Genomic DNA, 21,528 nt, shown 5'->3' with positions numbered 1-21,528 from the left:
TATAAAAACCCAAAACATTATAATATTAAACATTGAAATCAATGTAAGCAATACATACATTTAAGTATAAATGATTAAAAATAAGTCAGATAATGATTTTCCAACCTGCTCATTTCAGTTCAGGGTCTCGGGTCTCTGAAGTACCTCCCAACAGCCCAGGTACCAGGCGGGCACCCACCCTGGATGGGAGGCCCTTCCATTGCTGGGTGCACTCACACCATACTCATTCTGGACAATGTAGACATGCTGGGTAACCCAGTGTGCGTGTCTTGGGATGTGGGAGGAAACTAAAAGACCTAGAGAAAACCCACACGGTCATGGGGAGAACATGTCGGCTCCACACAGACAGTGGCCCCATCCAGGAAGCGATTTCTTTCTTATCAATGTAATAACAAAATGAAATGACATTATTTGAAGACATGCTGTACTCACCTCTGCTATTAGAGTGCAGAAGCATCCGCACATGATATGTAAATGAATGAACATAGCTGTTTTCTAGTAAAACTACTTAGAAAATGAAGAGGCTAGCCAGATAACAAAGGTTTTTGAGCATGGAAGTCTTTTTCCATGACACCTGGCAGACCAATGCCTGGTCCTGAGTCGGTACTATACTCTGGAAGTGTTCCTAAAGGCCTTGTCAACTAAGTAATGTGTCACCTGGAGTGCGTTTGAAGATTGATATAGCGTGGCTTGTTCAGGACTTTAGGGATGGCCATCAACAGTAACTCTGGTAATGTAACTCATTGTATTTATAGATTTAAAATCCATATGGTCTCGTCAACAGATACTAACCAGCAACTTCATACAATTTAATGTACAAAATATCCCATGTAAATTAATTTGAATGTGAAAAATAAAAACCCTAATTAACTGAAAAAACACCAAGATTAATAGAAGAGATAGAGAAGGATAAATTGAATTTATTCTATCTGTTTGACTAGGCAAGAAGGTTTTTAAAAACACAGGGAGAAATTTTTTTGAGAGGTTTCAAATAAGTTTTGGTATCTAAAGACATAACTTTTATTTATACAGATAACACCATGTATAATAATTTAAAGCATGACTATGTGGTATCCATACTTTTTAATATAATTTTAAAAGTGTGAAATGATATTAAATATTATGAGTGAACATGTTTTTTTTCCTCTGCTTTTTTGGGAGGGCGGGTTTTGATAACTAAAAATCTGGTCCGAATTTATTATGTCTCTCTGAAGCTGTTAACTGAAAAAACATAATACATACTCATGGAACAGACTGGGCTTGGTTGTGATGAAGCAGCTTCAGCTCTTTGGCGGGGGGAGCTGGACTTTACTGTAAAGGGTGGTGCTCAACCTGGGTGGAATGGGGTCTTCTCTCTGTTTTTTATTTTGGCATTTACATTTGAAGCCTACATCATACTAGCTTTTCAGTTTACTTAAAAAAAAATTTATTTATTTATTTTTAGAGAGAGGAAGGAAGGGAGAAAGAGAAGAGAAACATCGATGTAAGGGAGGAAGAGTGATTGGTTGCCTCTTGTACACACCCCAACTGGGGACTGAACACACAACCCAGGCACGTGCCCTGAGTGGGAATTGAACTGGTGACCTTTCACTTTGCGGGACAATGCTCAACCAACTGAGCCACACCAGTCAGGGCTCAGTTTACTTTTAAGTTTAGCAGTATATATGTATAACATTAATATGACGTTGACTCCACAGATTTGGACATTCAGAATCTTGATGTAAAATTAACTACATTAAATGCTGTTTAATTTTAGAGCTATACTACAAAATTCTTGGGCTGAAGTCATGGATTTGATATTGAAACCCCGTTCTGGAGGTGAGAATAAAATTCACGTTATGAAAAAAATAGCATATATGGCTAGGTATTCATGGAATTGCTATGAATAAAAGTATGTGTGAAAATTAGGATAGTCATTTCAGAATTAAAAAAATTTTTCTAAAATAAAAGGTATAGTTTATTTTTCATAAGGTTTAGATATGTTTGAGATTTATAATTTGTAGTTTTCAGTTTTTTAGCTCATCTAATGTATTAATTCATAAATGAATAATTCATTTCTTTTTCTCCATAGACTGCTAAATCTCTGAAAACGTAGGAATCCAAACATATTTCACTGTTGTTTTTTTTTTAAGATTTGATTTTTAGAGGGTGGGGAAGGGAGGGTGATAGAGAGGGAGAGAAACCTCGATCAGTTGCCTTTCACATGCCCTCAACCAAGGACCTGGCCCGCAACCCAAACATGTGCCCTGACTGGGAATCCAACCGGTGACCTTTTGGTTTGAGGCCGGCACTCAATCCACTGAGCCACACCAGCCAGGGCTCACTTGTGGTTAATTTTTAAAAGTATAGTGTAATAGAATATAAAAACTTGGCAAAAGCATGTTGAGGATCTTTAGTTGAAAGACTTCACTAAAACTTTCCAGAAACTATTTCTGAAATCATACTGTATGAAAATATGAAAAAGGATTTAAGTACTACTCTACATATCATCAAAGTGATTATGCCCACTTGTGGAAATTATTCAATTGCAAATTAAAAAGAGATAAAATTATCTAATTTTAAGGGAAGTAACCCATTAAATTTGACAACACAGTAGAAAAAGAGAAGGAAGAAAGGACTACCAAAGTTTTGTGGTGTGTTGAATCAGCTGGGATGATGTGAACAGTAACTGGCTTTAAATCCTGGGGTGATGACAAAGGCATCTAGTCCTATAAACTTTCCCATCTTTTCACTTTCTGATGGTTGTTCTCAGGTCAGCAGAAGCTTTTACAAACAGCATTTTCTAATTTGTGTTCTCTGTGAAGCATTTTAAGTTATGTGCATCTGTCTATTGGGTAAATTGTTTAATCGCAGCTTTTTCTCCCCTCCAGCTGAAAAGGGCTACTTGGTTAAATGCAGGGAAGAATGGGCGAAGACCAAAGACCCAGCCGCTGCCCTCAGAAAACTACCTGTCAAAAGGTGTGTGGAAGGGCAGCTGCTTCGAGGACTTTCAAAATATGGAATGAAGAATATAGTCTCTGCATTTGGCATAGTGAGTGCGATTTGTAAAGTCAGGCAAATGACTCAAGATGGTTTAATGCTTTTAAATTTTATCTTTAAACACTTTACTAAATTTGAAAAGAGCAGAAGGTAAATGAGGATCCTGTGGTGATCTCTAAGAGGTGTATTACCTGAGTGACTTCTGTTCAGAACCTGAGCAGAACCTGTTCATGGGGGCGGGTGGAGGATGCCAGCAGTGTCAGCATAATTCACCTGAAGGGCATGAGAAGAGCCGTAGTGTGGAAAATATCATCTACAGGGAAATTTAAATTAATTGTCTTTAATAAATACTAACTCAGAATCCACTATTGGGTTCGTTTCTTGATCATTCCCCAGCATCAGAACTGTAACCTGCCTCAGTAAGCAGCTTGCACTGCACCACAAGCGGTCTAAGTGATTGCATTTTGCTTTAGTTTCTTCATGGTGGTACAAGTTGGTACCCACGCCTATGCAGCCTATCCTAGTATTTGGATAACTATAATCCAGAGTAGACTAAAGTTTAACTCTTTTTAAAAAAAAATATTTTTTTTATTTATTTTTAGAGGGGAAGGGAAGGAGAGAGAGGGACACCAATGTGTGGATGCCTCTCTTGTGCCTCCAACTGGGGACCTGGCCTGCAACCCACGTGCCCTGAGGGGGAATGGAGCCAGTGACCCTTTGGTTCGCAGGCCGGAGCTCAGTCCACTGAGCCACACCAGCCATGGCTAAAGTTTAACTCTTTTTTTTTTTTTTAATTTTTATTGTTATTCAATTACAGTTGTATGCCTTTTCTCCCCTTCCCTCCCCCCCACCCCAGCTAAACCCACCTCCCTCCCCCACCCCCACCATCCCCCCCGATTTTGTCCATGTGTCCTTTATAATAGTTCCTGCAATCCCCTCTTCCCACTGTCCCCACCGCATTCCCCCCTGGCCACTGCTAGACTGTTCCCAACCTCAGTGTCTCTGGTTGTATTTTGTTTGCTTTTTTCTTCTATTGATTATGTTCCGAAGGAAGGAAATAACCAAGATCAGAGCTGAACTAAATGACGTAGAGACTAAAAGCACAATTCTAAGGATCAATGAATCCAGAAGCTGGTTCTTTGAAAAGATAAACAAAATCGACAAGCCTTTAAGTAAAGTTTAACTCTTAAGTCTTACTTACTTTTCCCCAAAATGTACCCCCCAAAGCAGGAATCTTCATGAAATTAGTTGTTAGTTCAATCATTTATGTTTTCTCCTTACTTAAAATTGTGGAAGAGCAAGCACTGTTGGCTGTATAATTGATATGTAAATTCCTTGGGTTTGAAGTCTGTGTCTTGGACTGAGAGTGTAAATTCTTTAACGTTTGCTTTATCTGCACGAATGTTTGCACTGTGGATACACTTGAGCACTTTAGCGTGAGAGGTTCCATCTCTAACCTTGATTGCTACATGTTGGAGATTTAAGGTATGAGTTTTTTATACTAGGGTCACCACTAAAGTGAGATGTCTTGGAAAGTATCATACTTAAATACTTAGAACATATTTTTTTTCTTTCCTGTTTTTTCCCTTTCCCGCAGATTCCTAGAAATAATCGCTTAATGTATATTCATAGCTACCAAAGCTATGTGTGGAATAACATGGTAAGCAAGAGAATAGATGAGTATGGACTGAAGCCTGTTCCAGGGGACCTGGTTCTCAAAGGAGGTAAAAAGACAGATACTGTCATTATTCAGTCAAATGAGGGTCCAGTTATTTGATACCAGTTCTTAAAAATTGAGGCTGACTGCTAGTTAAGATGGAGAGATGCCTCATAAGCTTGAAGTGGAAGGACACTGTCAGCTCACATAGACTGTGTGGATCTGTGTCTTTAATGCAAAATATACCTCTGATTTGAGTAAGCATCTGACCTTTCATTTTTTCAGCTGGAATAAGATTTGGACTAAATGTTACTTAAAATCCTATTCCAAGCTTTAATCTGAGTCTAGCAAATACTTCTCTGCACTTTTGGATGAACTTTAGCCTCTGGGCTGTTGTCGGCCAGTTTTAAGGAGTTTCCTAACTCCAGACTGGAGCTCACTGTACAGGTGGGCCATGATCCAAGAGGTATCCAACCTTTTGGCATCCCTGAGCCACACTGGAAGAAGAAAAGTTGTCTTGGGCCACACATTAAATATACAAACACTAACATAAACTGATGAGCAAAAAAAAAGGGTTTAATTAAATTTACAATTTTGTGTTGGGCTGCATTTATAGCCACCCTGGGCTGCATGCAGCCTGTGGGCTGCGGGCTGAACACCCCTACATGGACACTTAGTGCACACTCTGTGCCTGAAATGTTCCTCATCTGCTGTTGAGCCATTACTGTGCGCCGCCCTGTGCTAAGCCCTTCACCTATATCTCCATGTCTAAAGCTCACAGTGTTTATTACTGCCAGGTATTCTCTCCATTCTTCAGATGAGGTTTAGTCACTTGCCCAGGGTTCCACACGTAGTTAAAGAAAAGGCTGGGATTCAGTATCAGTCTGTCTGTTTCCACAGTCCATGTTCTTCTAGAATACCCGGCTGCCCTACTATTCTGAAGACAGCCTGCTTGTCTGCAGGTGTGCCTGTTGAATCCCCTGAATTATTTTTTTCCTCATTTAACATTTTTCCTCCCAGTGTGCTGTTCCTACTGAGCTGGCCCCTACACCTAGGTGGGCTGCCTGGGAGAGGCATGAAGGGGAGCACTGGGCTGGCCTGCTGGTGATGAAAGTGCCAAGTTTTTGCACTGCCCCCTACTGCACACAGAAGAGTGTGCAGTCGAATCTGGCCTTCTGGTTCCTGCAGGATCCAACCAGATGCCAGAAGTGGGCGGAAAATTGTGAGAGAGCAGTCTTAGAATATAAAACACCTGATCCACTAAATAAACATGATCAATTATGTGCCAAACACAGAGACCTCTATGATTTGTAGATCTTGTTCTCATAGACAGTTCTTCAAGATAATGCAGTACCAGCAATATTTGATCTTACCAGTCATTTGAATAATCCACATAGTAGACACAGAAAATGAATAAAACAGTTGTTGATGAAACTTCTGAACAAAAACATAAAGAAATGAACAACAGGAATGCTCAGAATCCCAGTGCAGAAGAAGGAAGTGGAGAACAGGATGAAGACATTTAGCCCTTGAAAAGAAGGAAAACAATACTTAAAATCTTTATTTGAAATTTTGATTCTTATGGAAAAACAAAAAATACCTCTGAATGGACATGAAACTGATGAACTGATAACTTTGAGGCATTGCTGGAGTGACAAAAAAATTGTGGTGAAGAGGTTCAGAGAAAATGCTTTGAGACAACAGTAGTCAATATATTTTTCTATTCAAAACCACAACAGAGCCCTGGCTGGTGTGGCTCAGAGGATTGAGTGCCGGCCTGTGAACCAATGAGTTGTCACTTCAATTCCCAGTTAGGGCACATGCCTGGGTTGTGTGCCAGGTCCCCAGTAGGGGGCATGCAAGAGGCAACCACACATTGATGTTTCCCTCTCTCCCTCCCTTCCGCTCTCTAAAAATAAATAAAATCTTTTTAAAACACAACAGAAACAGAATCTAAAGCTCTGTGAGAGCTGTATTTGGGAAGAAACCTTCCAGGAAGTGAGAGACACTCACTTCTTTTCAGTTATCACTGACAACATAGTGGACATAGCCGGGGAAGAGCACCTGCCCATGATGGTGAGGTTTGTTGACAAATCTTATAACCTGAGAGAAGAGTGTGTGGGCTTCCTGCCTTGTAAAGCTGATGCTGAAATTTTGGCTGTGAAGTTTCACACTATGATAACTGAGAAGAGGGGGATAAACATGGAGCATTGTAATGGCCAGGCTTACATTGTGTCCAGTGGATTTTCTTCCAAAATGACCGTTGTTGCTTCTAGACTTAGAGAAATACCCCCAAGCTGTCTACTCATCTGCTCTTCCTGTGCCTTAAATGTGTGGTTAGCAAAATCAGTATTGTGTGTGAGTGTCTGTCTATTGCATTAGGAACAATTGAGGAAATTTGTTTTTTTCCCATCAATCCCCACAACTGTTTTTAGAGCTTGACAGTGTAATTTCTGTGCTCTATCAGAACAATTAAGAAAGGGGTAAAGAACTAAAGGAAATTTGCCATTCTCAGTGGACGGGCAGGCATGATGCTTTTGAAATTTTTAGTGGACCTTCTACAAGCACGTGTTTTATGACAGATGATATAAACAGTGACACTATATTTGATGGAATAACTATTTAATGGGCCAAACATTTGCACTCTGTAGTGCAGTAACAGATTTTTATTTCATCATTACCATTGTCATTCTTAAAAATGTTCTGTCTTTTGCAAGAGCTTTTAGGAAAAATCTCCAGGGGCAAACCTCCCATGTCTTCTTTGCAGCCAGTAGCTTGACTGCAGTGCTGCATCAATTCAATGAAGTGATGGAAGATACTGAAGTTTATCAGGAATTTTGGTTTGAGGAAGCCACAAGTTTGGCAACCAAACTTGATATTCAGATGAATTTCCCTGGAAAATGGTGCAGAGCCCAGCAAGGGAACCTGGAATGTCAGCTGAACTCTTAGAGTTACTATACAGAAGCTCTAAGTGTTCCAACGGTGAAACACATTATTCAGGAACTGAAAGATACATTCTCAGAACAGTAGTTCAGAACTCTTAAATGCTTATCTCTGGTACCCTCTGTCATGGGAGAGCTCACATGCAGTATATCGGAGGAGCGCAGTGATGACACGTACAGAAGCAACTGCCCAATTTTGATACACTCAGCTGCGTCGCACTATTGGAGAATCAAGTGGAAACATAGAGGGAAAGATATAGAGCTTCCGTCCACCATTTATATATGAATGAAGTCCTCTGCCTGCCAGACATCAAGTTTTTTCCTAATGTTTATGCATCATTGAAAGTCCTATGTATTCTTTCTGTGATGAAGACTGAGAATGAACGCTGTGAAAATGGGTGAAAGTGTCTCTAAGCATACCTGAGGAATACCTCGACAGACCAAAGGTCCAATAACTTATAACATAAGTCTTGATATAAAATAGGATTTGGATTTCATGGTGGACATGTTACTGTTGGTATGTAGGTAGATATTGATAAAGAAAAGAGAGCAAAGGGAACTAGTCATTGACCTCCCCACCTCTGGTACTGGATTGGGTGGGGGGCATAGGGGAGTGTTGGACCATGAAGTCCTATCAGTAACGGGGTATGGACCCATCCAAAGCCCATGGAAACTCGGGAAGTTGATTGGTCTTTTTAAGAAAGTACCTGGTCCATCCCAAACCCAAGCTCCTGGATATAACCCCAGGGGAACAAAGAGGCTCTTTCTTGCTGTGACATGTGCTCACACAGTGCACTCACCTGTTCTCTTCATGGCCATGTGATCCTAGCAGCCATGTGGCCATGCCACTCCTCAGGCAGTCTTCAGGAGAGCCTGAAATGGACTGCGGCAGAAAACAGGCTGAGCTAGGCGGATACGGGACTGGCCTGTCCTTTAATACGGAGCTCGCTTGCTCTTGCCCACACAGTGATGCACTGACCCACTTGTTTATGTGCACTCTTGCCCGGGAACATGTGACCATGGGGGTCTAGCAGCTACCAGGCCTGCAGCAGATGGCATGGGCACCAGAAGGACTAAACTCTCTCTTGCCCACCCAGTGATGTGCTCACACTCTCTCTCTATAGCCATGTGACCATAGCAGCCACATGGCTAGCAGCAATGTGGATTCTTGCCACTGGAACAGCTAAGCTACCTGGATGGGGACTGAGACCGCTTAGCAGCCACCTGCAGGCTCCAAAAGACTAAGCTTTATTATGAAGCAAAAACTCTGGACACTGGCTTTTGTCTTGGCCTTGCTGAGGACATGGTTGAGCTTTTTCCATGATGAGACAGAGGGAGATGGGGCATGGGAAAAACCCAGGGGGCAGCCTCTATCCCTACACAAATAAACCATGCCCCACCACAGTCCCCCATGTGTGGGTTCCTTGGAATGCTTTGTGGTAGAACTATGTGACAACCTAATTTCCACCAACAACAGACACACATACCAAATTCCATACAACCAAGAGCTTCCTACAGATACTTCAGAAACCATTGACAATACCTGAGAGACTTTTAAAATAGGCTCTTACATTTTATATTGAAAAAAATCTGTAAGAAATTTGAAAACATAGAAGAGGTATAAGGTATATGTAGGCCACTTAATCATACCATAAACTGTCAAATAACTCACTGACTGTCTTGAGTACACTAGCCGTTGATAATCTGCCTGTTCAAATGGCCCCTGTTTGAACTCTCATGCTTTGGAGAACTAGCTGTTCTTCCAGAAGACAGCATTCAAAGTGCCAGGTTACACTTCTGCATGATCTCTGCTGATGGCATTTCGGAATTGTTTTAGTTAAGTCATTAGACATAACATTTATTATCACTGTGGATCCAGCTGTTGGGTATTGAGTTACCAGTTCTTTGAAGAAGCAGATTTTGAGGAAGTGTGGGAGGAAGGAATACAATTTTATAAAATTTTACAATGAAGCTCGTGACTAACTTTTGAATAGCAGGAGTTTTAAGTATGCTGTTAAAAATCTGTAATGAAAGTTGAGGGAATTACCAGACAGTGAAAGGAACATGTGAGCCTGCCAAACAAAGGTTTCAGTGTTAGTTTTTATCTCTTTATTCAGTGATCTTAAAGGAACAAGTTATGTTAAAAGTTGAAGGGAGGAACCTGCCATTGTTGTTCCACGTCTGGTTGTTGCTGTTCCATGCCTTTGTGGAGCCTCTGTCCTCATAGGCTTTTTAGCGGGTGTGTGTCGGACATTGCTCTTCATGGTCAAGACGGGACCAGAACTGCGGGTCTGACAACTGATTAGTCCATTCTTTCTGTCTTTTTCCATGGCTGTATCTACTGCCTCTTCTTGATTTGTAAGCAAAACCTGAAAAACCTACAAAAATGTGCTTTATGGTTTTCTGGGAAAAATGCAGAAAATATTATCGTTTGGTGAAGAAAGCCAATGTATATAATTTATTTCAACATAAATAAAACATGAGTTTTGTTTAAAATTTTTTAAGTGTTTTTTTCACCACCCAATATTGATCACACCTAGTATATTTTCATGTCCTGTGAGCCACCGTATTTTATCCTCTAACCACAGACTGGTTTTTTTGTTTGTTCTTTTAGCAAAATGTATTAATTTGTGATAGCTTTCCAAATAGTATTTTGTAGTGTTGTTTAAGAAAATGGAACTGATTGTCAAAAGCAAGCATTCCCAGAAAATGAGGAGCAGCTGAAAATTAAAAGTTTTTCTTTTTATAAGTCTGTGATTTTTGTACTTTTTATAAGTCTGTGATTTTTGTTTCTTGGGTAAAGTAGAAAGAAGAATGGTATCTATTGCAACTTAATTTCTTTAAGCTTTGTAGGCCATGGAACTGTACCATCTTGTACTTCTGATTGTTTAGATGTATATAATTTTAGAAGATTGAATTCATGAAAATATTGCCTATTTTCTTAATTTATTCATTTGTGAATTTTTAGCCACAGCCACCTATATTGAGGAAGAAGATGTTAATAATTACTCCATCCATGATGTGGTAATGCCCTTGCCTGGTTTTGATGTTATCTACCCAAAGCATAAAAGTAAGTTCCCTGTATGGGGAAACAGTTAAACAAAGTCTACATAATTAAGGCTGTGTGTGGGGAAATAAGTCAAACAAAGTCTAATATAACTGAGTCACTGGCAGCAGCCTAGAAAAAGAGGAAAAAAAAAAAACAGTACTTTTAAATAGGTTTTTAGACCTCTGCTATCCATCAGATTTGAAAAATGTTTATTTCAAACGTATATAAATTATGTTGACTTACAGGAGTCTCCCAGAGGGGTGTGCACTTGGATGGATAATGTAAATTAAGAAACACGGTGGTGGTGGGTTGTTATTTAAGTTTCTGAAATGTACTGGTTCTTAGTAAGGATGGGGAGAGGGTTTGGAAAGAGTCCTTGAGAAAGGGAATGGATGACTTGACTTTTTTTAACCTTTTTTGCCATCTAAGTACTATCTTCTCATTGTGTTTTAAATGTCAACAAGCACAGAAGTTTATCTCCTGAAAAGTTAGAATATTGTTTCCCATTCCCCAGACCTGTTAAGAATTACTTCTGTTACCTTTATGGATGCCATTGGTGAGGGTAGGGGGAAACTGGAACTTTTACTGTTTAAGGACCCAGAAATTTAAGAAAAGAAAGCAGCTCTGAGCATGAGACCAACTTGGTGAAACTGACACTGGAGGTCCCCCTAGCCAAGGCTGGGCTGCGGGAGGGGTCTTCCTGTTTAAGGCATCTTTTTTCTTAAGAGGCCAGAATTATTTTACTTATCAATGGTATATTCCTTGAAATTTTACAAACAATGAAATAATTAGCATTAACACTGTTCTTTGATAATGCTGATACTTATAAAAGAGTTAAGTGGTAATCTTCCATTTGCATGTTGATTAACTTGATTGAGTTACTGTGCTCTTAGTGCTTGTGTGAGATCGACTTTGCTGAGGGAACAGGAGAGAAGAGGAGGGGAGAATGCATGAGAGAGGGAGATAAGGGAGGGTTTGGTCTGCCTGTGCAGAGTTGGTGGCACAATAAGGAACTGAGGAGACCAGTACCGGGAACTAGCACAAATGAAGGCAATTAGATGCTGCTAGCCACATTTGCCCTCTTTCTAAGAGAGAAAGAGGAAATATTCTTTTCTTTTATCTTGTACTTCTTAGGATCAGAAACATGAACTAGTACCAATTAAAACATAAATTCAGCACAGCCTCTGACAGAGCCATTCATGAAAACCTTGTGGCCAAGACATGGGCTCACAGACTGCATGGGTGGTAATCCAGGCCTGTGGATTCATAACATGCACACTTGTTTAGCAGCGAAACAGCACCAGATGTTACTGGCATTTGGACCTTGGTTCAGCAACCTCAGTACCTAAGTTCTGGCTGTGAAAGAATTCAGAGCCAAGACGCAAATACAAGCAAAAGTTTATTTAGAAACTCACAGAAGTAGAAGAATTGAGCCCTGGTGAAGTGAGCCAGCTGGGCTGCATGGGCTCAGGAAACAAGTTAACAGAGGCAGAAGAAGGGCCCTTGGAGCTTAGGAAAAAGAAAGGTAGAGAAAATGTGCCTGGGGGAAGGAGACAGGAAAGGTGCAGACGTGCTCCAGAGAGAGAGCCACACTGGGGAAAGAAGTGGGCTGGGCCCTGCATCCTGAGGGTTTTAGTCTGCTCTCTGAAGCTGGGTATCCTAGGGAGTTCCCAGGGGGAGGATCTCAACAGAACATTCATCAGCTTTCCAGGTGTCTCCATAGGGTCATGGTCTCTACTGATTGTTTGCACCAGGGCAAGGGGTCAAGAATCATCACAACTGGTCTGATGTCAGTCATGGTGTTACTCCACTTGGCCTTGCTGATTTTCTGAGCGTGAAACTAAAACAACTGAGGCCTAGATGTTATCTCTGGTTTGACTAACACTCTCTCTCTGCGGTCAACAGACCTGAGGCTTTGTTCCTTATATTTCTTTTTAAGGTTTTTTTTAAATTAAGTATATTTTATTGATTATGCTATTACCCTTGTCCCATTTTTTCTCCTTTGCCCCTTCCACCCAGTACCCCCATCCCTTCCAGCAATCCACCTACCCCCAGTTCATGTCCACTAGTTGTGCATGTAAGTTCCTTGGCTTTTCCATTTCCCATACTATTCTTAACCTCCCCCTATCTGTTTTGTACCTACCATTTATGCTTCTTATTCCCTGTACATTTTCCCCCTTTCCCTCCCGTCTCTCCCCCCACACTGATAACCCTCCACATGATCTCCATTTCTGTGATTCTGTTCCTGTTCTAATTGTTTGCTTACTTTGGTTTTGTATTTGTTTTTGGTTTTTTGGTCAGTTGTTGATAGTTGTGAGTTTATTGTCATTTTACTGTTCATAGATTTGATCTTTTTCTTATATAAGTCCCTTTAACATTTCATATAATAAGGGCTTGGTGATGATGAACTCCTTTAACTTGACCTTATCTGGAAAGCACTTTATCTGCCCTTCCATTCTAAATGATAGCTTTGCTGGATAGAGCAATCTTGCATGTAGGTCCTTGCCTTTCATGACTTGGAATACTTCTTTCTAGCCCCTTCTTGCCTGTAAGGTTTCTTTTGAGAAATCAGCTGACAGTCTTATGGGAACTTCTTTGTAGGTAACTGTCTCCTTTTCTCTTGCTGCTTTTAAGATTCTCCTTATCTTTCATCTTGGGTAATGTAATTATGGTGTGCCTTCGTGTATGCTTCCTTGGGTCCAACTTCTTTGGGACTCTGAGTTTCCTGGACTTCCTGGAATTCTAGTTTCTTTGCCAGATTGGGGAAGTTATCCTTCATTATTTGTCCAAATAAATTTTCAATTTCTTGCTCTTGTTCTTCTTCTTATGGCACCCTTATGATTTGGATGTTGGAACGTTTACAGTTGTCCCAGAGCTTCCTAAGCCTCTCCTCATTGTTTTGAATCCTTGTTTCTTTCTGTCCCAGGTGGATGTTTATTTCTTCCTTTTGTTCCAAATCATTGATACGAACCCCAGCTTCCCTCTCTTCACTGTTGGTTCCCTGTACATTTTGCTTTATTTCACTTTTCATAGCCTTCACTTCTTCCTTTATTTTGCAGCTGTATTCAGTTATTTCTGTGAGCATCCTGATCCACCAGTGTTTTGAACTGTACATCTGTTAGGTTGGCTACCTGTGTGCCATTTAGTTCCTTTTCTGGAGTTTTGATCTGTTCTTTCATTTGGGCCATATTTCTTTGTCTCTTCAATTTGGTGGCTTCCCTGTGTTTCTGTGTATTTAGTAGAGCTGCTTTGATTCCCAGAGTCAGCATACCTGTTAATGTTGTAAGGGGCAGAGCCTTAGGTATTCACCAGGGTGAGGCAGCCTCCTTAACCACTTTGTGGCGCTGTATGTGAGGGAGGGGTCAGAGAGGGAACAATGCCACTTGCTCCGCTCTCTCCCCCCTTTCAGTCACTTCCCCCACTTCCCATAAGCTACTGGCGCCCTTCTAGCTGCTGTCCTGGTGCTAATTGCCCAAGTGGGTGGGTTTGTGTACGTTCTGGGACCCCGTGGGCCCTTTAAACAGATTCTCCTGTGAGACTGGCACTTTGTTATGCTGCCACAACCTCCACTGGTTTTTACAGCTAAGGGATATGAGGCTTTATATCCGGTGCTGGAACCCTAGGCTTTATGGTCTGGCCTGGGGCTGGAATTGCCCACTCCCCTGTTGTCCCTCCCAGTTTTTATCTACCATGTGTGAATGTGGGGCTGCCTGTTCTTCTGGCCACTGCCTTGCTGCACGTCCTCTCTACCCAGGCTGCCTGTCTGTGCCCCTCCTACCCATTTGGGTGAATGTTTCTTTTTTAACTCATTGCTTGTCGGACTTCCATATAGTTCAATTTTCTGGCAGTTGTGGTTGTTTTTTGTTTTTAGATTGGTTGTTATCCTTCTTATTGTTGTGTTCAGAGGGAAAGCATGTCTACTTACACCTCCATCTTGGTCGGAAGTCCTGGACTTGTTCCTAAGATTATTTGATGCTTACTAGGACTTCATTGTCCTGAGGGCTTAATGCTTAAGGGAGTGGTCCTGTTAGGACTCTCTATTTATTCCTCCTCTAAGGGAGTCTAATACCTGACTCGCAACATGCAGAGGTCAGAGGAGAATCCGGATTGCACGGCCAGCAATATGAAAAGTCACGGGGTCTAAACTGTATCACCAGTGATACGCTAGGGGGAGTGGTATGCTACCAAGGTCCCACCCTACAGTTGTTCGTTTAGAGGCACCTGGGGCTTTCCAAGTCCTGGTGACCTTTTGTACCTGGCCCACCATTCTTGCTCTGTTGGTGCCCGTCTAACTGCCTACCATACTGGTGTCCCAAAAGCTTGATTTAGGGGTTGTCCTGATAAGTGTGTCGTGAGGGAGTCTTTCCTTGATCCTGGTGTACCTAACATTTTTTATGAATACCTTGACTAAAGAAATCTGCTTGTCATATTTGCTAATAGTGTAACCCAAAATAGTTAATATTAATTATATGAAAAACAAGTATTTAAAAAGAACTCAGAGGTCATTGAAATATGGTTAAAGGTAAATTCTCACATTTATGCTCAAAGTTCAAATGTATAGATAAAAAGGCTCAGTTTGATCATATTCTGCATAAAAAGGATCTAGAGTTGGGGAAGTACATGAAAAAAAGTAAAGGGATTGAGCAGGAAAAGAACCCATATATTGGGTTGGCCCTAAAGTCCATTTACGTTTTTCTATAAAGTAAAAGACACATTTTTCATTTTCACCAATAGACTTTACTGATTTGGATATTTTGAGTATGTTGGCTTTTCCCCACTATTGGTTTCTAGTGGGTAGAGGCCAGGGGTGCTGCTAAACATCTTCCAATGCATAAGACAGCCCCACAGCAAAGAATTATTTGGCCAAAATGTCAGTAGTACCAAGAAACTTTGCAAACCACTTTTGACATGTTCGATAAGTCACAGCACCTTCTCCATACACTGCACAATTCTTTTTTTATGTCTCAGTTGCATTTTTACCTTTTTTGAAATAATAAAGCATAATATGTCAAAAATGTTGCTTGGCTTCTATCTTCAATATTAAAATGGCTGCATAAAAATTCACCAACTTTGATAAGTTTTTTTAATGCGTGCTGATATGACAGCTGTTACAATACAGTCTAACAAAATTGTTTCTAAGTTAAAGACAACTAAGCACTACTAGAGCCATTGTACAGAAAAAATGAAATGAACTTTTTAGTTTAGCCAATACATGTAACACAAGGCACAGACAACAGCGTGGTGATACCCAGAGGGGGAAAGAGGGTAGAGAATAGGGGGAGGTGGGCAAAGGAGGGGGCAATGGGCACACGATGCTGTGTGCAGATGATGTTTTGAGTTGTACACTTAAACCTGTGTGGTTTTAAATTCAATTTAAAAAAATATGTGGAGTTACTATTGCACATAGGCCTGTTGCCTCAAGGCAATAAGGAAGTTTAGTGGGGAATGCAGAAATGTCAAAGGAGGGACAGTTGAAGAAGTCATTGTTTGGCCTAGAGAAGAAGATATGGCTTAAAGGTCTCAGAGTGAACACATGTGGAAGTGGACAGTTACTCTGCTGTGTTTCAGAGCAGTCAACAGAAGCTACAGGAAGCACATTTCAGCTTGGGACAGGGAAACTTTCTAATTGCGTACCTCACAACGAAGTAGTTCCCTGTAAATATCAACGTGCAAGCGCAGGCTGGAGGACTGTATCTCTCAGGTGTTAGGAAGAAAGTTCCACATCAGGTGCCGCCAGGGTGAATCAGATGGTTTTCCCAGGTCTCTTTTTTTTATACATTTATTTATAACTACCTTGTGCCAGAAAGCGTTTGAGGCTTCAGTATGTGGTCTCTTTCATCTCTGAGCACCTATAAATGTGGTTTAGTAACTTATGATGAAATGGCCTTTTGTAACTAGCTCTTACAAGTCGGCCAAACCTAAGCTGGAGACACTTAGTCCTAGTTAGTAAGTCACGAAGTTTTGATTCCAGAGACTAGGCTGGATTGTAAATTAGCGTGACTAATTTTGTTAGAGCAATCCAATGGAATTCACATATTATTTCTATTTGTAATCTAGTTCAAGGTAGCTTGCTGACATGTTACATTCCAACTAACTTTCCGTATTTTTTATTAGTTAGTGAAGCCTACAGGGAAATGCTCACAGCAGACAACCTTGATATTGACAACATGAGACACAAAATTCGAGATTATTCCTTATCAGGGGCCTACCGAAAGATCATTATTCGTCCTCAGAATGTCAGCTGGTGAGTAACAGTCCAGAAATAGACTTGAATGATTATGTGAGATTTAAGCTTTTTCACCACATACATATATTTCAGTGCTTACAACCTGGTATATAAGTATTGTTATTACTAATATTATTACTGCTACTTTGGGTATTTTTCAAATCCAGAAATAAATTTTACATAGGCTGGCACCATCTGTCACTGTGATATATAATAATATGAAGGCAATATTTCTATGTGAAATCTGGCCCTGGTCTGTTACTGAATAGTTCCACCGTAGTCTGCAATAGGCCTGTGTGTTTTCCTCGCTAAACACATGGTGCTGAGTGACCTTTTATGGAAGTTCACATTTATACTTTTCTTTGTCTACATGTTTTAAAGGGAAGTTGTTGCATATGATGACCCTAAAATTCCACTCTTCAACACAGACGTGGACAACCTAGAAGGGAAGCCACCACCAGTTTTTGCATCTGGTAAGTTTGCTCAGCCCTCAGGCCTGTGTCAACTCTGAAATATTTCTCATACAAAAACACTTTTTGAAAATCTCTTATAACTACCACCACTTCCCACCCAGTCTGTAATTTCTGTTTTGTGTTTGGCATCTCAGTTTTATGATTACAGCTGGAGGTCAGTGATTAAAACAGTAAATCCCACTGGAAATGAGTGACAAAGAAGACTTTGATTTTAGGTGATTAAATGTTTCCTCCCCATCCCCATAGACAGTTAGCAAAGGTGAGTGGAAATCCAGGAAGAGACTCTAAACCATTAAATTTACGTTGTCATTGTCAAATTCCTGTGGCATCCCTTTGTCTGTCTTTACCCTGTGCTCCAATTTTTTTTTTTAATTTTACATGCATTTCTCTCCTGTGGTATTCTGTCATCTGCCCTTTTTATGACGCTTGCACAGACCTCTTACCCTGCTCATTGTCCGAGGCCCCCTGGGAAGAAGCAGCCTGGGGAAAAGAGCGCAGTTCTTTTGTTTGATTATGCCCCAGTCAGTCTGGAGCTGCCCTACTTTTCTGACTGTTCTCTTCTCTCTTGCCTGACAGAAGGCAAATACAGAGCTCTGAAGATGGATTTTTCTCTTCCTCCTTCTACTTACGCTACCATGGCCATTCGAGAAGTGCTGAAAATGGATACCAGCATCAAGAACCAGACCCAGCTCAATACCACCTGGCTCCGCTGAGTCCTTTGCCCCCAGGTTACAGAGTGCAGACAAGGGTTTGCTGGCTTCCTGTTCACCTTTCTCTTAGTACAGACCCATAGAGGATTTTGGATCTTTGTAGTAAAAGATTATTTGTATTTTTTCAAGTTTCTATTAGCTTAATTTGCAGTGTTTATACACATATACAAATCCTGGGGATCCTAATTCTAGCTCAGAGAATATAAATTGGTCACAACATATTTCAGGTGCTTAAATCATAATGTTACCATTACTAGCTTTATAAAAATTAAAAAAGTTTGATTTAAAGTAGCAGTTTTAGGTTTGGCTACATTCTTGAAGGACAACAGGAATTTTAACACCCACAAAAGGAGTACACAGTAATGCATTTTAAGAGAAAATACAACAAAACAAATCTTGACGATGGATTTCTGAGCACCCCTGTCCTATTAATACATTAATACAGTACTCATGCCTATTTAAATGATGATAAAACAACTACAGATTTATGAACACAAAAGTGATTGTCATTATCTAGCTTATATATCAGGTTTAGGGAATTGTTTTTAGAATTTTTAGCTGCAGTGGCTTTGCATTTATAGTACCATTGTCTTGCAGGAGAGTTGCATCGATGGGGTCTTTTTTCTTGATGTAAACATGTGTACCTATTTTTATTAGTTAAGGTCTAATTTTTACTCTAGGTGCCTTTTATGTTCAGAACTCTTTCCACTGGACTGGTATTTGCCCAAAAATAAATGACAGCCAAGAAGAAAACTTAAAAAATTGACAAGGGCTCCTCTTAGCAGCATTAACTTTGCCACCAACTGCTTAGGTGTTTCCATTTCTGGCATTGCGTAAAACTCTTCTCTGGTGTGAAAAGATAAATATGCCTTTCCAAGGGTCTGTGATGTAATTGTACCAATTTTTATTTTCTATTATTTCTAAAACCAAATATAATAAATATTTTTAAAACTCCTTTGTCCTGGTTATATTAATAAATCAAATAAATATCTAAAACTGAGTGCCGAATGATAATCGTAGCACTGGCTGAAGACAAGGAACGAATGAAGGATCCCCAGAAGTGGTGCTGACACAAAGGTGAGTCATGATTGGGTGTGAGTATGAGAATAGTACTATTGAGTGTTAAGTTGTATAACTAATAGATTATTAGACTAGATTCAGATAGCACCATTCACTTGCCTTCTGGGGTGCTTTCTAGAGTGGGAAAAAATGGGGTAGAGAAAAGCTACCCTACCAGGAATATCACAAAGTGGGAGTGTTAATGACATTTGTGAGGCTGAACTTATGTTTTCCCTCATATGGGAAATGCTTATGGCTCTGTGTGATGAGTTCACTTTCCCAGCTGCATTAGTCAACTACCAGGTTGTGTCTCCTCCTAAATACCAGTGGGAAAACAATGATTCTAGGTGGATTCTTAAAATTATTTTGAGACTTGGAGACCTGTCATCTAACTCTAGGGATTTGGGCAATTTGAAATAAATCATTGCCTTAGCATATATGCTGAGACATTTTCTTGTTGTTAACAAATGGCAAACTTTTTCTAAGGCAAATTTACAAAGCCTGAAAGCAACCACAGTCTTACCCTCAATATGGTAGTATCATTATTTCCTACATTTTTGCTAAAAGAAATAAAGGATTATTATTTTTATTGTAATATAAAACCAGCACTATTGACTAATGGAAAAGAGTAAGCTCAATAGTCAAGTTCATGTGATTAACTTTTTATTCATGGTTTCATGTGGTAGATAGACTGCCATTATACTAATTTAAAAGATTCCTGGTTGATTCCTGAATCAGCCGAAAAATTGGTAACAGCTGCAATAGTACATTAGTACTTAAACCTTCACCAGTGTTCCAAGCAGACAAACTAGTATTTACACAGAAGTGCATTCTGTGGCCAACTTTACACAAAGAAGTAAGGAGGTGTGTGTGTGTGTGTCCTACAAAATAGGATATGTATAAATGTTACATTAGTGTGTAGCCTGTATTGATATGTCTGTATGTGGTATTTTGAAACAAAACAGGCTAAGGGAGTATGCCATGTAGTTCTCACACACACATAAATGAAAGCACAGTGGAAGAAATACAGAGCTAAGGGTGGCCAGATCCTGACCTTCATGGAGTGAAGAGTGTGCTTGCATAGCAAAGGATAACTTTAAGCTTTTTCTTTATTCAGTGAAATCTGCTTTCCTACTTTATAGGGCTTTGTTCCTGTAGGATAAAAATTCTTCAGTTTTGGATCATAGATTCCTTGGAAAATCTGAGGGAAAAAATATGGACACTGTCTCCAAGGTGAAGGAAAGGGAAAAGTATAATTTCTATATGTATGAGGGGAGAACCCTCAAAATGGAATTTATTTGTAAGAAATTGTGTATTTAGTCTTACATGTTTAAACTTTAGTCACCTTCAAAGTACTCTCCATTTGATGCAATAACACCTATCGAGATGTTTTTTCCACTGCTCAAAACAGTTTTGAACTCACTGATTGATGTCTTTCAGTGCTTCTGCACTAAACTTTTTTGTTTACTCTCTTCCACATCAGCAAAATGTTTCCCTTTGAGGGCATTTTTCATCCAGGGAAACAGAAAAAAGTGACTTGGGGTAAGGTTGGGTAAATAGGGAGGGTGGGGCATGGGGGTCATGCACACACTCAGCAGAGTGTGGGCCTGCCAAAAATCACCACCATGAAATGGGCAAAAGTGTTCAAAGAGTCTTCCAAAAATACTCACTGAAACCCAGTGCAGCCTCTCACAACACCACCAGCTGGCACACTAATACAGATGGGTTCCTAGAACACTCGACCTAGTGGGGGAAGTGTGTACTATAAGGGGCCCACCCTCCAGAAGATAATTTGGAGGTTTGGGGGTACTTTTTCATCTGTATGTGTATACATACATATATGTGTATATTTGCATATATAGTAAATTTTGTACACTTGAAATTTTTATACAATTTTATGGGCTTCAGAGTATTCAAATAAGACTCCCTACTCTAGGTAAGTGCTTTCCTAGCTTTATTCTGCGTAGGAATTACCTGGTGATCTTGTTATACTGCTGAACATATTTCAGGAATTCCAGATGGAGTTGGGAATACTGGTTTCTCACAATTCCTATAAAAAATAGCATATTTCACACAACTAGAACAAAGAATCCAAAAGTGTATGTGGAACCACAAAGACTGAATAATGTAAGCAATCTTGATAAAGAACAAAGTTAGAAATAATGCTACCTGATACCAAATTATACTAAAAGGCCATACTAATCAAAACAGCATGGTACTGGCATTAAACAGATAAATGAAACAGGATGCAGAGCCCAGAAACCTACACCCTTATGGTCAATTAATATTTGAAAAAGAAGGCCAGAACATGGAGTGGGGTAAAGACAGTCTAAAATAATTGTGCTGGGAAAATCATGCAAAAAAGAGAAACTAGGCCACCTTACAATATACACGAATAAAAAGATGGATTAAAGACTTAAAGGTAAGACCAAA

The 21,528-nt window shown here is 40.0% G+C and overlaps 1 protein-coding gene and 2 pseudogenes across 1 annotated transcript in view; all 3 read left to right on the top strand.

Annotated features, from left to right (window-relative positions):
- Positions 1–18,991, top strand: part of PUS7 (pseudouridine synthase 7) — a 65,929-nt gene extending 46,938 nt beyond the window's left edge. Inside the window, exons 10-16 of the mRNA XM_053926611.1 lie at positions 1,757–1,818; positions 2,871–3,031; positions 4,577–4,703; positions 10,547–10,648; positions 16,742–16,871; positions 17,235–17,326; positions 17,903–18,991. Of these exons, the coding sequence (XP_053782586.1) occupies positions 1,757–1,818; positions 2,871–3,031; positions 4,577–4,703; positions 10,547–10,648; positions 16,742–16,871; positions 17,235–17,326; positions 17,903–18,039 (811 nt within the window). The 3' untranslated portion in view covers positions 18,040–18,991. The remainder of the gene's footprint in view (positions 1–1,756; positions 1,819–2,870; positions 3,032–4,576; positions 4,704–10,546; positions 10,649–16,741; positions 16,872–17,234; positions 17,327–17,902) is intronic.
- Positions 4,718–6,571, top strand: LOC139440977 (52 kDa repressor of the inhibitor of the protein kinase pseudogene; annotated as a pseudogene).
- LOC139440993 (52 kDa repressor of the inhibitor of the protein kinase-like) lies at positions 6,569–7,585 on the top strand (annotated as a pseudogene).
- Positions 18,992–21,528: the final 2,537 nt, after the last annotated feature.

Source organism: Desmodus rotundus, chromosome 6 (genome assembly GCF_022682495.2).
Source record: "Desmodus rotundus isolate HL8 chromosome 6, HLdesRot8A.1, whole genome shotgun sequence".
Taxonomy (NCBI): Eukaryota; Metazoa; Chordata; class Mammalia; order Chiroptera; family Phyllostomidae; genus Desmodus; species Desmodus rotundus.
The sequence above is the reverse complement of the archived record's forward strand: the minus strand, read 5'-3'. Positions and strand labels throughout refer to the sequence as shown.